Source organism: Andrographis paniculata, unplaced genomic scaffold (assembly GCF_009805555.1).
Source record: "Andrographis paniculata isolate CXL003 unplaced genomic scaffold, ASM980555v1 Contig46END, whole genome shotgun sequence".
In the NCBI taxonomy this organism is placed as follows: domain Eukaryota; kingdom Viridiplantae; phylum Streptophyta; class Magnoliopsida; order Lamiales; family Acanthaceae; genus Andrographis; species Andrographis paniculata.
In genome coordinates this window covers 454,563-468,720 of record NW_026137580.1, presented here as the reverse complement: position 1 = coordinate 468,720, position 14,158 = coordinate 454,563, and the positions used below count along the sequence as shown (strand labels likewise).

The 14,158-nt window shown below is 30.2% G+C and overlaps 3 protein-coding genes across 3 annotated transcripts; 1 reads left to right on the top strand and 2 right to left on the bottom strand.

Annotated features, from left to right (window-relative positions):
- On the top strand, positions 1 to 1,694 carry LOC127252599 (gibberellin 20 oxidase 1-D-like). The gene is made up of 3 exons (XM_051276841.1): positions 1 to 516; positions 603 to 924; positions 1,062 to 1,694. The coding sequence occupies exons 1-3, from the start codon at positions 14 to 16 to the stop codon at positions 1,347 to 1,349; spliced, it is 1,113 nt and encodes a 370-aa protein (XP_051132798.1). The 5' UTR covers positions 1 to 13; the 3' UTR covers positions 1,350 to 1,694.
- A 2,140-nt stretch (positions 1,695 to 3,834) lies between these two features.
- On the bottom strand, positions 3,835 to 5,689 carry LOC127252561 (glyoxylate/hydroxypyruvate reductase HPR3-like). Its single transcript, XM_051276789.1, has 2 exons — positions 5,173 to 5,689; positions 3,835 to 4,465 (listed from the first exon to the last, which is right to left on the bottom strand). The coding sequence occupies exons 1-2, from the start codon at positions 5,623 to 5,625 to the stop codon at positions 3,941 to 3,943; spliced, it is 978 nt and encodes a 325-aa protein (XP_051132746.1). The 5' UTR covers positions 5,626 to 5,689; the 3' UTR covers positions 3,835 to 3,940.
- A 2,452-nt stretch (positions 5,690 to 8,141) lies between these two features.
- Positions 8,142 to 10,811, bottom strand: LOC127252607 (cucumber peeling cupredoxin-like). Its single transcript, XM_051276851.1, has 2 exons — positions 10,522 to 10,811; positions 8,142 to 8,675 (listed from the first exon to the last, which is right to left on the bottom strand). Exons 1-2 carry the CDS (start codon positions 10,706 to 10,708, stop codon positions 8,236 to 8,238), a joined length of 627 nt encoding a protein of 208 aa, XP_051132808.1. The 5' UTR covers positions 10,709 to 10,811; the 3' UTR covers positions 8,142 to 8,235.
- Between the last annotated feature and the right edge of the window lie 3,347 nt (positions 10,812 to 14,158).

Here is a 14,158-nt window from a genome sequence, read left to right as displayed (position 1 = left end):
TCTATCCAACACAATGCCATCCGAACATAAATCCTTCACTCTCGATTCGTCAATCTTGCAACACCAATCACACATACTACCGCAGTTCATATGGCCGGATGATGAAAAACCATGCGCCGAAGTTCCCCCAAGGCTCGATGTGCCCCCCATAGATGTAGGAGGGTTCCTCTCAGGGGAACCTGAAGCTGTATCAGATGCCATACGCCTCGTCGACAAGGCGTGCCGCAAGCATGGCTTCTTTCTTGTTGTGAACCATGGAATTGATATGAAGCTGATAGAAGCTGCTCACCACTGTGCAAGCTTCTTCTTTGAGATGCCAATTGATGAGAAGGAGCGGGCTTTAAGGAAACCTGGCGATTATCGCGGCTATGCTAGTGGCTTCACAAATAGATTCTCATCCAAGCTTCCATGGAAGGAGACCCTTTCTTTCCAGTGCAGTGCTGATCGCCACCACCACTCCAATACTGTCGAAAAATATTTTCATGACGTACTGGGGGAACATTACACAGCATTCGGGTAGGAAATTAAATAATAACAATAGCAACAAAAGATATATAAAACTTCTGATACCTTAACATGTCTGTTTTTACCTGGTTTCACAGGAGAGTATACCACAAGTATTGTGAAGCCATGAACAGTCTGTCTCTTACCATAATGGAGCTTCTCGGGCTAAGCCTTGGTGTCGGAAAAAGTTACTATAGGGACTACTTTGAAGGGAATGATTCGATAATGAGGCTGAATTACTACCCTCCCTGTCAAAAACCTGAACTTGTTCTTGGGACGGGGCCTCACTGCGACCCTACTTCCTTAACCATTCTTCATCAGGACAATGTTGACGGCCTTCAAGTATTCGTTGATGAAAAATGGTACTCCATTGCTCCAAATCTGCAAGCTTTTGTCATCAACATAGGCAACACTTTCACGGTGAGTTTAAAAAAAGAATCTCTCTAAGACATAAACATTAAAACATTACCATGAACAGAGGAAATCAAGCCCTGTGGATGGATTCATCACACTGTCTGTCTGCTATGCTTGAATTATTCTTACATGACTTTTTGTAGGCTCTGACAAATGGGATATACAAAGGCAGCTTACACAGGGCCGTGGTAAACAGAGCAATTCCAAGGAAGTCTCTAGCATTCTTCCTTTGTCCAAGAATGGACCAAATAGTAAGTCCACCAAAAGAATTGGCATGCAAAGGGAATCCGAGGATATATCCCGACTTTACTTGGAAAGCTTTTCTTGAATTCACACAGAAGCATTACCGCTCTGACATGCAAACGCTTGAAGCATTTGTTAACTGGCTTCAACAGAACAACAGCTCAAATGGTATCAAAGTTGATGAGTAACATTATCCTACTGCAATAATACATTATGTGCCATACCCCTACGGCTACAGAGCGTCCTTGAACTGTTGAAGAATGAAGTATAAAAACAATGCAACCCACGATCTTCACAGACATAAAAAGATTGCAGTCCATCTCTATAGAATAGAAATTAACAATCTATAAAAGGAGATCCAAGAATGTCGCATAAGCTAAGAGTTCGCGTATCAGTACTGTATAAGGAAAAAAAATGTTGAAGCATATTACTGTTTGTATCATAAGCTTTAATTCAACCTGAGAAAGAAGGATATTGTGTATGTGCACATGTGAGAGAGATGCAAGCCTGTGTGTAATAAAGCAACTTCTAAAGTTTGGTTCACAGTTGGATGAACATTTTTATGGATAAACAGCAGTAGAGTCAACCTACTTTCCTTTTCACTTTTTGCCTACAAATAGAAGACGTTATCTAACTAACTGAAAGCAAAAGACTTGTATAGAAATGTGAGGCAATACATTTCCATAAGTAAGCCATTTGAGGATCTATGTTTGCTAGTTTTGGCAGCCATTTAACATAAGTTCTTCATTGGACACTTTATTCTAGTTTCTAAGCATTAGGTTAAGGCCAGGTTATACATCTAGAAGTCTCAGTTTATGTCTAACATGTATGTTATTTATCTCATATACAAATATGTATGCCTATATGAATTATGAGCTCAATACTAAGTTAACATTCGATTAGTATTTGTTTGATTTGCACAAAAAGAATAATCCAAAAATATAGTTTCTAAGCAGAATCTCGAAGTTGGGAAAACAAAAACAGTTCGGTGGACCTCAAGTATATAAATATTAACTCAATACGAAATTCACCTACTGCCAATTATTACACATATAGACTTACCAATAGATAAGAACCAAGAAAGGGAGACATGAAATGATCCCACTATAACTACCTTTGTCCTGCAATATTCTTTCTATTCTGTGATACAGTGAAAAACAAAATTAGAAGGGTTACATATTTGATTCATGTGAAGCTTCTGTAGCTGTTCCAATAAGCAGACAACCAAATGCAGATAGATGTACTCATGTGTCTTGATCACATTTCTTAAACATGTAACACCACCACTAAATTTTCAAGCCTTTTGGTGCCTCAAAAGATCATGAAAGAGCAATTTGCCAATGGTATGCACCTAGTGCTGTTATTATACAATGAAAAAGATACTTAAAAACTCAATTAACCTTGGGTTCTTGGAGTGTCAAGACAGCTGCAAATCTCAAAAGATTTTGATCCAGAGATTAGTAAACAATTTTTATCAGTTATCATACCACAGTTAAGAAATCAACAACTGTTTGCATAGATATACATTAGTTAGGACAAATACCCCTACACCACAATCTGAAATCTCATTTGGATGTAATGAATTGAAACCTCGGCCATATCTGAATTCACGCCTTGTATTTAGACTTCTAATTGATGGTGAATATCACCATAATTTTATTCTCCACAGTAGGAAATCAGTTAATAGTGATGTTACTTACACTAGATAACCTCTAGGAATTCACATTAAATATCAGAATGGATAGCATGCTGAAATTCCTAATTCAGCATAATTTAATCAGAACCTTTAATTGACTAAATAATTAGTTTAATTAAAAAGATTAGATTAAGAGTAAAGGTTAGGATATAATTCAGTATACGTTGAATTAATATACATGTCAGCATATGATTGAAACCCATTAAAAATATATCACAAAAAAACCCCCACTCAACGCCAGGATCTATTATTGTTAGAAGGATTCCTAGTAGTACTTTTTTCTCTATGTGAAATAACTATGTAGCATTTTTCTTGATTCTTCAACATGTGCCTTTCAAAGTCAAATCGAGTCATTCACTATCTATATGTTAAAGCAAAACATACTATAGTTACAAGTAGAACATTGCAATAGCAACATGCTTCTATTGTATTGCTCTTTCAAATATTGTACAATACATGTCTAGAAGGCACCAACAAAGATTTGTAATTGTTTTATTAACAAAGATTCTCAGATGTGCTGCTTGAAATTTTGATCTATTTTCAACCCTTCAAACCATTTCTTTTCCAACACATGATTTTTCAGAACAATCTTTTGTCCTCTTCCACACACATACATACACATTCAAACTTCAAATTTCTTGTAAGAAAAAACAGCAGAACTTAGAAAGTCAAGTAGCAATTAGATTATATCTTTGTTCACTAAGGAAAGGAAATGATGCTTTATTTAAGGAACATTTACAAGAACCTATATATGGTCTTATTATTGATTCTAAATTAGATTAATTACACATTTCAGTGGTTACATAAACCTAGGCTGAATCACGATAGACAAACTGTATTCACAAGAGACAGCAAATGTGAAAACATGTCTTTATTTGAATGAAGATTGTGTAATTTGCCTACATATTCTAATCATGGTTTCCCAGAAATTATGAAATACCTTAAAGTTCAATTTTAGCCGCAGCTCCTATTCAATTTGACCAAGCAAATGAAGTTATCTGAAGCAAGCAAAATAAATATTTATTCAAGAGCAAAGTGGAAAATGCATCAATACACACCATAAACAGAGCCAATTGCTCTAGTCTAGTCTGCAAAAACAGAAGACAGCAGAGGTCTATGCGAGTAGAAAGCCTCTATATTCTTACATACAAGTTCAAAAACTTCTCTGGGAGATTCCTTTGTGAAGACAGCACAGTGTGGCGTCAACACAACATTGTCAAGTTCACAAAGCTCTTCCGGAACAAGAGGTTCGTTTTCAAACACATCCAAACCAGCACCAGAAATGTCTCCTCTCTTCAAACAATTCACTAATTCCTTTTCATCTACCACAGCACCACGTGCAATGTTGATAATTATACCTCCCTTTCCCAGTGATAACATAACCTCCCGGTTGATCAAATGATGAGTTTCCTCAGTTAATGCGCAGCAGATTATAAGTATGTCAGATGCAGCAGCTAGTTTACACACATCTGAATAGAATACATACGGCACGGACAATTTCTTGTTTCTTGAGGAGTACGAAATCGAACATCCAAATGGTTTGAGCCTCTTTGCTATCTCATTGCCAATGCTTCCCAATCCCACAATTCCAACCCGTTTGCCTCCTAACTACAGTTACATGTTGTAATCACATCAATAGCTTGACAAAGCAACAATCCCACAGTGAAATTTATGCTTTCTACAGCATTGTGTGTTTGTTTTATGGATTTTGACAATTTTACACTATTCATACCATTTTTTTCCCAAAAACATCAAATCAAATACTTATTTTTCATTTTTTATATTATACTAAAAATCAATTTTATATACAAAACATCGCATAGCATCATCCTGCTATTCCAATTCAAATGTTTTACTGTTCAAATCCCAACCCAAAATCCAAACCCCACACACAAACACACCTAGTAAACCTGATCATTTATGTTGAAGCAGAAGTCAGTTATAATCTAAATAACAACCTCCCAGGTACAATATTAAACATGTCTTTTACTAAATAATTCTGTTTATCTTCTAACATGAAGCTAAAGCTCCTGTATTGACCCAAGAGTAAAGTAGACCCATCTGGACTCTGCATTAAATACTGATGAGTTTCGAACTACGTTAATTGTGTGAAAAAGAGTTATACAAATCATCAAATAAATCAAGAATCTTAGGCTACCCTAGAAAACCTCAATGTTTATTACATTTCGATTTCTACTGGATCATAATTATGCACCCTTATTCTTTCCAGATGTAGGATTATAACCAGTTGAAGACGGATCTTAATTGTCCAATTTCGATTATATATGAATATATATATATGTGTGTATATATACCTTCGAGCCAAGAGGATAGGCTCCTTGTTTAGACCAGAGTCCATTTTTCACGAATCGATTTCCGGCGCTGATTTTCCGCAGGACGTCGAGGAGGAGCCCAACGGCAAAGTCAGCGACATCGGCGGAATATATTCCGGCAGCGTTGGCGACTTCCACGCCTCGACGGCTGCACTCGACGAGGTCTACGTTGTTGACGCCTGCGCTTGAGGTAAGCAGCAAGCGCAAGGAGGGGAGATCGCGCAGCACGTCTGCGGAGAATGAAAATAAACCGGAGCAGAGAGCCACCTGCGTCGCCTGCGCCTCGGCGCGGAGAAATTGATGGAGCGGCAGCGGAGATTCCCAGGAGCGTAGAATCCGGAACCTGGAAGAGAAGTCCTTATCGCATATCTGGAAGCACAAGGGCGGACCGAGGACTAAAAGTTCCGGCAAGTGATGAGGCAGATCTTCCGCCATGGATTGGACGACGTAAAAGCTGTTTGCACAGCCACTCTGATACTGCTCCTAAAAAAATACTAGTATGAGTGTGTATATATACAAATAACTTTCTATATATATACACATATTACTCTGCATTCGAGAACACGTCTTCTCCATGTCCCATGTGGCCACATGATTAAAAAAATTAATTAATTTAATTAAAATTTAAAATAAAATTAACATAAATAATTATTTTTAGAAAAAGAGAGCGAAATAAGATTTGGGAGTTAGGACGTAATGATATGTGAGGCAGAAGAAGTAATAAATAATAAATTTAAAAAATAATTATAATTAAAAAAGATTAACTTGAAATCGTTTATTCCGTAAGGACGGCAAGATCATAGTAACGGTGTATGCGAAGTGTATACGAAACATACAGATGATAGAGATGTGTATTTAAATGGATGCTTTATTGTTAACCGCACAATTCATTTCATTTTCATGTATCTATAAATATTACATGCAGTTAATTAAATTAAATGATTTTCACACTAAGTCCTCTCTCCCTATTTATTTACTTACATAATTTTTCATATTTAATATTAAAAATACATTACTAAAAAAAAATTGATTTAAATGGTGTGTTTGTTCGGGGATTGGATTGGATTTATACTATTCATCCAATTTTTTTTTTTCCAAAAACATCAAATCAAACACATATTTTTAATTAAGTATAATATATATGTGTGTTTTATTCATTTAAAAAAATAATAATTTAATACAATATTTTCTTCGTCCCTATTTAAAGTATTTTTTTATTTATATGTATTACATATTAAAAATAATATTCTCTCTCCCACATAATTTGTCCTATTTTCTATTTTCGTCCATCCCACATAATTTGTCTTTTTCTTTTTTGGAAAATTAATTATACACTTTAATCATATTTTAAACTTTAAATTTTAATTTTTTTTTTTATCTTAATTAAACTATTTAGTTATCTTAATCTTAATCTATAATTATTTTTACTAAATAATAATTATTTTTACTAATATATTTTTTAATTACTTACTAATTATACTTTATCTAAATTCCCGTTTCTACAGTAATACACTCATATTACATGGGACAGAGGGGTGTGTTTGTTTGGGGATAGGATTTAATTTTTACTATTCATCTCATTTTTTTCTCCAAAAAATATCAAATCAAACACCTATTTTTAATTTTTTATATTATATTAAAAATCAAATTTACATTCAAAATATCACGTCAACACCTATTTATATCACATCATACAACTATTCAAATTCAAAATTTTTACTATTCAAATCCCAACTCAAAATCCAAACCCCCGAACAAACACACGCTTAGAGTAAATCAATGATTCAAATTTTAAGAGTAAATCGATGATTCAAATTTTACCAGGCACACCTAATTTTGTAATATATATAGTATATCTTTTTATTAAAAGTTATATAAATTAATAGCGAAAATTTTAATTTGAAAAAAAAAAAAAAAAAAAAAAAAAAAAAAAAAGCAGCTTTCCTTCAAGCTATATGATAGCACTCGATATTTTTTATTTAACAATTCAATTAAGAATTTTTCGTCTTTCCATCAAATATTTTATTATCTTCTAAATATTCGAGTTTATATGCCTACGGATTCGTTCGTTGTGATCCCAAGAGAGTAAGCTAACCCCAACCGGACAAGCTATTAGCTTTACGAAATAAATATTTTAGCTATATCGGTGCTCCTAAAAAGAAAAGAATATAAAAGTTATATATAACAAAAGTAATAATATTGCATCATTTATATAATATTTCTTTCGTATGAAGTATTGTTAGACAAGGAAATTTAAAAATGATATAATTAATAAATAATTATGAATATATTGATAAAAATAATTAATATAAATCAGAATTTTTTTAAAAAAGAAAAAAAAAATGAGATATGAAACGTGAAATGATAATGTGGATATGATATGGGGAACGGAGTGAGTAATACTCTATTAAATACTTTTGACAGTGATTTAATATTTAAAATAATAAATTTATTTTTATTATGAATTTGTTAATCGAACCAAATTATTTCCTAATATAATTTTTAATATAGAATATAATTAAAAAAATTATAAAAATTTAAAATTCAACTTACAATTTTTCATATTCAAAGAAAAAAAAACATTTCAATCTAAACACTAACAAGCAAACTTGTATTTGCAGATAAAAATAAATAATTTGATGTATCCACTTAAAAAGTAACAATTATTTTTAAGTAATTAGTTGATTTATTTACTACATGAGATTCACCATTTATCATTATAATCCAATTTAACCATAAGATCAAAACCACAAATAATATAATTCTTTTTAAATAATAATAATAATAATAAAATTCTAAAAATGACAAATTACGAGTATGATTAACTGTGTTTTTTCAGCCATATTTTTATTATTCATATGCAACAATGTATTCATTTTTTTCTTTACCATGCATTTGATTTTCATCCAATATATAATATACAAAAAAAAATAAAAAATAAAGTATATCACATCAAATAACTATTTATATCATATCAAATTATCATTATAATTCAAAATTCTTTATTATTCCAAAATACAACCATCGAACCCTATAAATTTCCTCTTAAACTCCCAAATAAACCATCAGATAAATCATAAGCCGCAACCACGACAAGTCGCCGAGGCTCCTTAGTCCCCCGTTGGGCAACGGCGTAATTCCAACTATTGGGGGTTGTTCTTCGTCACCATTTCCAGGAGACGGCGGTGAAACATACAGTGGCGGAGGAGGTTGGTTAAGGCTCGGGGGAAGTCCAATTCCGTGATTCACCTTAATCTCAAATGCCATCCCGTTCTTACATTGTTCGCCATCTTGAGCCCCCGAAAAATAGTATTGTAGACCTTCTAAAGTTAGCGGGACTTGTATGATTGTTGCAACTCCAAACTGATTGTTGCCTCCGTTGTATAGAAAAGTGTCGTTGTCCGAAGATTCATCCATTGTACAATTGACATATGTTGTTTTGTTGTAGGTCTGAATTACGGTTTGATTTGTGCTGGTGTTGAAAACTGAATAAAAATAAAAAAATAAAAAATTTCGAAACAAGTTTAATTTAATATGAAAATCAGGCAATAATCAATTAAAAATAAAAAATCATTAACACTTGTTTGCATGTATGATTTTAATCTATTTTTTATTTATAAAAACTTCCTTAGAAAATTTAATTATATATTTAATTATTATTTTTAATATATATTAAAATTTAATTTTACATTTAAAATATTCTTCCATATTTATTTATATAAAATACAAGACTTTAAAATTTTATACTACTATTTTACACTCAAAAATCAAAATCAAACCAAATACTTTGTTTATTTCAATTTTTTTTTATATCAAATATTTTTTAAAAAAATATCTTGTAAATAAACAAATATATTTACTTACATTCAAAAAAAAAATTGGTTGATTTTTACTTGGGTTTCAATTTTTTTTATTAGAATTTTATTCGAACATTATTTTAATACTTATTTCGTCACAAAACAATAGTCTTATTTTGTCATTTTCATCTGTTCCAAAACAATAGTCTAATTTTTTTTAGTAACTAACTCACCATCTTTTTATAAAACTATCATTTGTTCACAATAATTACATAAATGATATTTTGATATTTTAGAATTATTTTTTTATCTACTATCAATATAATATTATTCATGTCTGTATCAATCTCAAATATCTTTATTATTTTGAAATGAAGAGAGTATTATATTTTGTGAAAAAAAAAAATAATAGTACTAATATTTTTTTTATTTGTAATAAAAAACAAACACACCCTGATTTTTATAAAATTAATTTATATTTAATTATGTATATTGGTGTATTAAATTATATATTACTTTATTCATTATGAAATCCATACTAATAATAATAATAATAATAACAATGATAAAATCACCAACTAAGAAATTTTGAAATATTTAAGCACTATTCTAAATAGTATATTATATAATTAAACAAACACTATTCTATTTCAGTTAAACTTTCAGCCACAATAATCACTACCAAACTAACTGTAGAAAAAAAAATTAAAAAAATGGATATTTATAGTCAAATTGTTATCGTATTTTATATTAGTTTGTCGGTGGTAGACCAAAAAATAAAATTGATTATATTAGACAAAAAAAAAAATGATGAATTTTTGTTATATTATGACTAAAATTAATAAAAAAATTTATATTGTGATAAAAAATGATGAGTTTTGGTTATATTGGGACAAAAATAATAAATTTTGGTTATATTGAGTCCAAAATTGATAAATTTTTATATTGGGACCAAAATTGATATATTTTGGTTATATTGGGATAAAAAATAATATTTTTCCTTTTTATTTTTATTGTTTTTCTCTCGTGCGATGAAAAGGACTTTTGAGTCTCAGCCGAGGCTGGGACTGCAGCCAGATGAATCCACACCAATTGTGATCCAAAAGTATGGTGTAGATCCATATGGTTCTAGGACCCATGGATCTCTCCATAACTACTACCTACTATTCATCAGACGATTCAATAAATTCATTGCCTCAAAATTCATAGGTGTGTTAATTGTGATTTGATGCCTTTTAAGTTTTGATTTTTTAAAGTGTGTTTGTTTGGCTGTTTGGATTTTTAAATTGAAATTTGAATATAAAAAAATTTGAATTTGAATAATATGTGAAACAAACACACCTTAAATAAATCAAACAACTCTCAACTAAATAATTTAAACGCTAAACAAAAGTACCCTAAAATTCTGAGCCTGAAATGTAATCCGAACTCAAATGATTCGTAAACTTATGCGAAACTAAGACCTAATCCAGAAACCACATAAAAAATTAACGAACAGAAGCTTCGCGAAACGCAAAATAGCAGCAAAACTTACTGAGATAGTCGCCGAGGCTGAAGGTGCGATTGGACGCCCAAGCGACGTAATCGGCGGAGGTCTTATTGGTGGTGGAGTTGAAAAACCAACCGGCGACGCCGCCGACCGTGTGGTTGGTGTAGGCGTCGGCGACATTGTGCAAGGTAACCACGGTTATGCAGAGCGCCAAGACGACGGTCGCCACCATGAATGTGTGAGAGATCCGCGGCGGAACTGTAAGACGAAATGGAAGGGAAGGAATTGAAGAAGGCGAGTGAGTTATAGTGTGATTTGGGGAATCTCGATAGAGCAGTTTGGTTTTTGAAATGGCGAAAGCCGAAGGATCCCTGCGCCATAAAAGTCAAGTGTGAGCGTGACAGCTAATGTTCACTTCGTATTTTATTTAGCATCATACGTGTCCTTATTTCATTGGGTGCTGCCCTTTAACTATTACTTTTTCGTCTCATTTATCATGTCCATATTGTCGTTTATATCCGTCTCATATTCCACATGCTACGTGACTTTCTTTTTTTAAAAAATGATTACCAAAGTTTAAAAAATAATAGTATTTTAATTATAGCGAGTAAATAAAAATAGTGTAATGATATTTTTGTCTTTTACTTTTTTTTTTTTTTGTAATAAAAAGTAACAATGTAATATAAAGTAAAATTGGATTTCCCAAAATAGAGATATTTATACTTTGTAGCTGAAAGTCATTTTTATCTTAATTTATAATAATTTTTATTATATCATTAGTATTTTTAGTAATAGACTTCTTAATTAGTTAGTAATTAAATTATACCTAAAACTTTGTAGCTCAATTAAAATAGACAAAGTAGTTGAGACAAATAAAGTAATATATATGACTTATATATATATAAATCTATATATACACATATTGTACAAAACAAGATAGTTTTCTACGTGTATTTATTTGTGGGATTGGATTTTAAATATACTATTCATTCTATTTTTTTTCCTAAAAGACATTAAATCAAATACTTATTTTTTTATATATATTATACTAAAAATCAATTTTACATTCAAAACATCACATTAATACCTATTTACATCACATCATACTACTATTCAAATTCAAAATTTTTACTATTTAAATCTCAACTCAAAATCAATTTTACAGTCAAAACATCACATGCACACCCAAACTCTGATGGGTTCGAGCAACTTGGGTTATTTAGTGGGGGCTATAGTTGTTAATGAGCATAGTCTAATAGAAGTTTAAGTATTTATATTCGTTTGTTTAGCACTTCAGCTCATAGTATTCGAGCTCGGTCATTAAGAATTTTTATTTTCGAACGTATATACCTGTTCGGCTCGAATAAGTTTGTTTTGAATAAATATGATTTTTTTTAAAAAAAATAATACACCCTCCGTCTTGCGAAAAATTGAGCCTTTTGTCAGAGACACGGTATTTTAGGTAGTGTAGGTTATTAAGTCGTTAATTATTATTTTATTACTTTTTATATGTGTAGTGTTGTTGGTATTTTAAATATTTTTAGAATTATATTTCAATAAAATATATACAATATCAATTTCATTTTGTAGGTAATAAAATTTTATATAATACAAATGAATAAAAAATATATATTTATTTATTTATAATTACCATAAATTAGTTTTATGAAAAATAAGAAGTTTTAAAGGTAAATAAAAATATTTGTTAATTGAGGGGATAAATAAAAATAAAGGGGTTTTGAGTGAGTTCTATACGTAAGAAGTTAGAAATTTAATTAAATTGATTTATATTTGTTAAGTATGTTTAAAATTGAGAAACTTACCGAATATAGAAATAGATATTTTTTGTGAGATGTAAAAGAAAAAAAATAAATGCAAATATATAATATTTTATTAATTAATTAATAAATTTTCATTATATATATATATATAGAGTCTATGATTAGTGTTGGGAATAGATCGAACGGACTAGATTTTAGTTAAATAAGCCAACCTATTTTGAAAAGTGACGGCATGAGCATATATTTGTAAGGCTTATGTCTATAAATAGTTTAACCTACGATCTATGTAAAAGCTTACAAAATTATTTATTATTATTATTTTTTTATTATTATTATTATTATTTTTTTCAAAATTGTTGGATATTTTAATTATTTTGATTTAATTCAATTTATCTTTCAATAATATTAAAAATTAGCTTACTTTATAGTCAGGGCTGGTTCTGATTTTCGAAGGGTCCGGAGCGTTTCGTTTCGGCTTGTTATGGAGGATGTATGATTAGGGGGAGGGGAAAGGTCCTCGAGAAAAATAAATATGGACATTTAAATATATATAAATAATATTTTTTTTTATAATAAGATATAAATAATTAAATAAAATAATATTTTATGATTTTTAGATGAAAAATAGTATAAAATATATCTCTAAATGTTTGGAAAATATAAAATTTAAATTTAACATCTATACCACCAAATTAAAATATTTTTTATTTATATATATATATAAATTATACATATATAACATAAATATATAATGAACCCCTGTTTACTGTGGGCTTCGGACGGGCGTCTCTCTCGCTCGGGCCCAGGGCCAGTTTTATAGTATGAAAACTTAAATCCATTCTTAACCTATTAATTAGTTTGTTAGGATTTGTTAAATGGTTTATTAGTTTGTAACTAAAATTTATTTGTTGGTTTGTATATATGTGGTGGGGACATTTTAGATATGTTACATTTTAATATCATTTTTCCAACATGAAAATCCAACCGGAGGGAGAAACCGAAAAAGTTTTATGGCGTGTAGTTTGTGGTGAGTGTCGATGCTCAGAGTGTTAGTTAAGTTTCACTTTGAAAAATAGTTACCATGACATATTTGTATATTAGGTTCAAGCCGGAAAAAAAAAAAAAAATGATCAAAGTTGTTTAAGAGTTTCATTAGTTTTGTTCGGAGCGCTATTTGGACTAACTCGAAGTCAATCAAATATTTTTTGAGCTTGTTGGAGTATGCTGTTGGAAAGTTGGAAGTCACGCTTCCCATTGTCGGTTCAAAGTCGTTGATTTGTTTGAGGTTTATGGAGGAGAATCGGTTGCAGCTGTTCAAACTTCCAAAGATTTTATGGCCGTTGCTGTTCAGAAAAGTCGAAATCGGACTAATACTCGTTAAAATATATATTATTTTATCTTACAAAATATAATATTAAAATACCATTTAAATAAATTCAAATTAATTTCAAATTACAATAAAACAAATCCTAAATTTTTTAATAAACATACTTGATTAGTTAACAATTTTCAATTGATATTATAAAATATAAGTATAATATATATACATGTACACAATATAAATAATATATACTCTTTTTTAAAATTTAAAATTAAATTGCACGCAAACAAATCAGTTTTTTATTTTTTTTATTTTTTTTAAAATTCAAGTGTTTGTTTGTTAAAATTTTTTATTAGAATTTTATAATTAATTAATTTATTTTTTTGAAAATATCAAACTTATTTTTATTTTATATATTATGTAGTATTAAAAATTAATTTTATATTTAAACTATAATAAATGACCGAAGAATTGCCGATAGTATTTTTAGGGTTAATTGAGGATAGTAACGGAGTTCAATTGAATAAACCGGAAAATACAGCGTAGGATTGCGTATCTTTATAAGTTGAGGACTAAATTG

Excerpts from the sequence above, each read along its gene's own strand:
- LOC127252607 (XM_051276851.1), bottom strand. The coding sequence starts at position 10,708 with ATGGTGGCGACCGTCGTCTTGGCGCTCTGCATAACCGTGGTTACCTTG. Across the intron at positions 8,676-10,521 it reads CAGCCTCGGCGACTATCTCA|TTTTCAACACCAGCACAAAT; the intron begins GTAAGTTTTGCT and ends ATTTTTATTCAG.
- LOC127252599 (XM_051276841.1), top strand. The coding sequence starts at position 14 with ATGCCATCCGAACATAAATCCTTCACTCTCGATTCGTCAATCTTGCAA. Across the intron at positions 517-602 it reads GAACATTACACAGCATTCGG|GAGAGTATACCACAAGTATT; the intron begins GTAGGAAATTAA and ends CTGGTTTCACAG. Across the intron at positions 925-1,061 it reads ACATAGGCAACACTTTCACG|GCTCTGACAAATGGGATATA; the intron begins GTGAGTTTAAAA and ends GACTTTTTGTAG.
- LOC127252561 (XM_051276789.1), bottom strand. The coding sequence starts at position 5,625 with ATGGCGGAAGATCTGCCTCATCACTTGCCGGAACTTTTAGTCCTCGGT. Across the intron at positions 4,466-5,172 it reads CCTATCCTCTTGGCTCGAAG|TTAGGAGGCAAACGGGTTGG; the intron begins GTATATATACAC and ends ATGTAACTGTAG.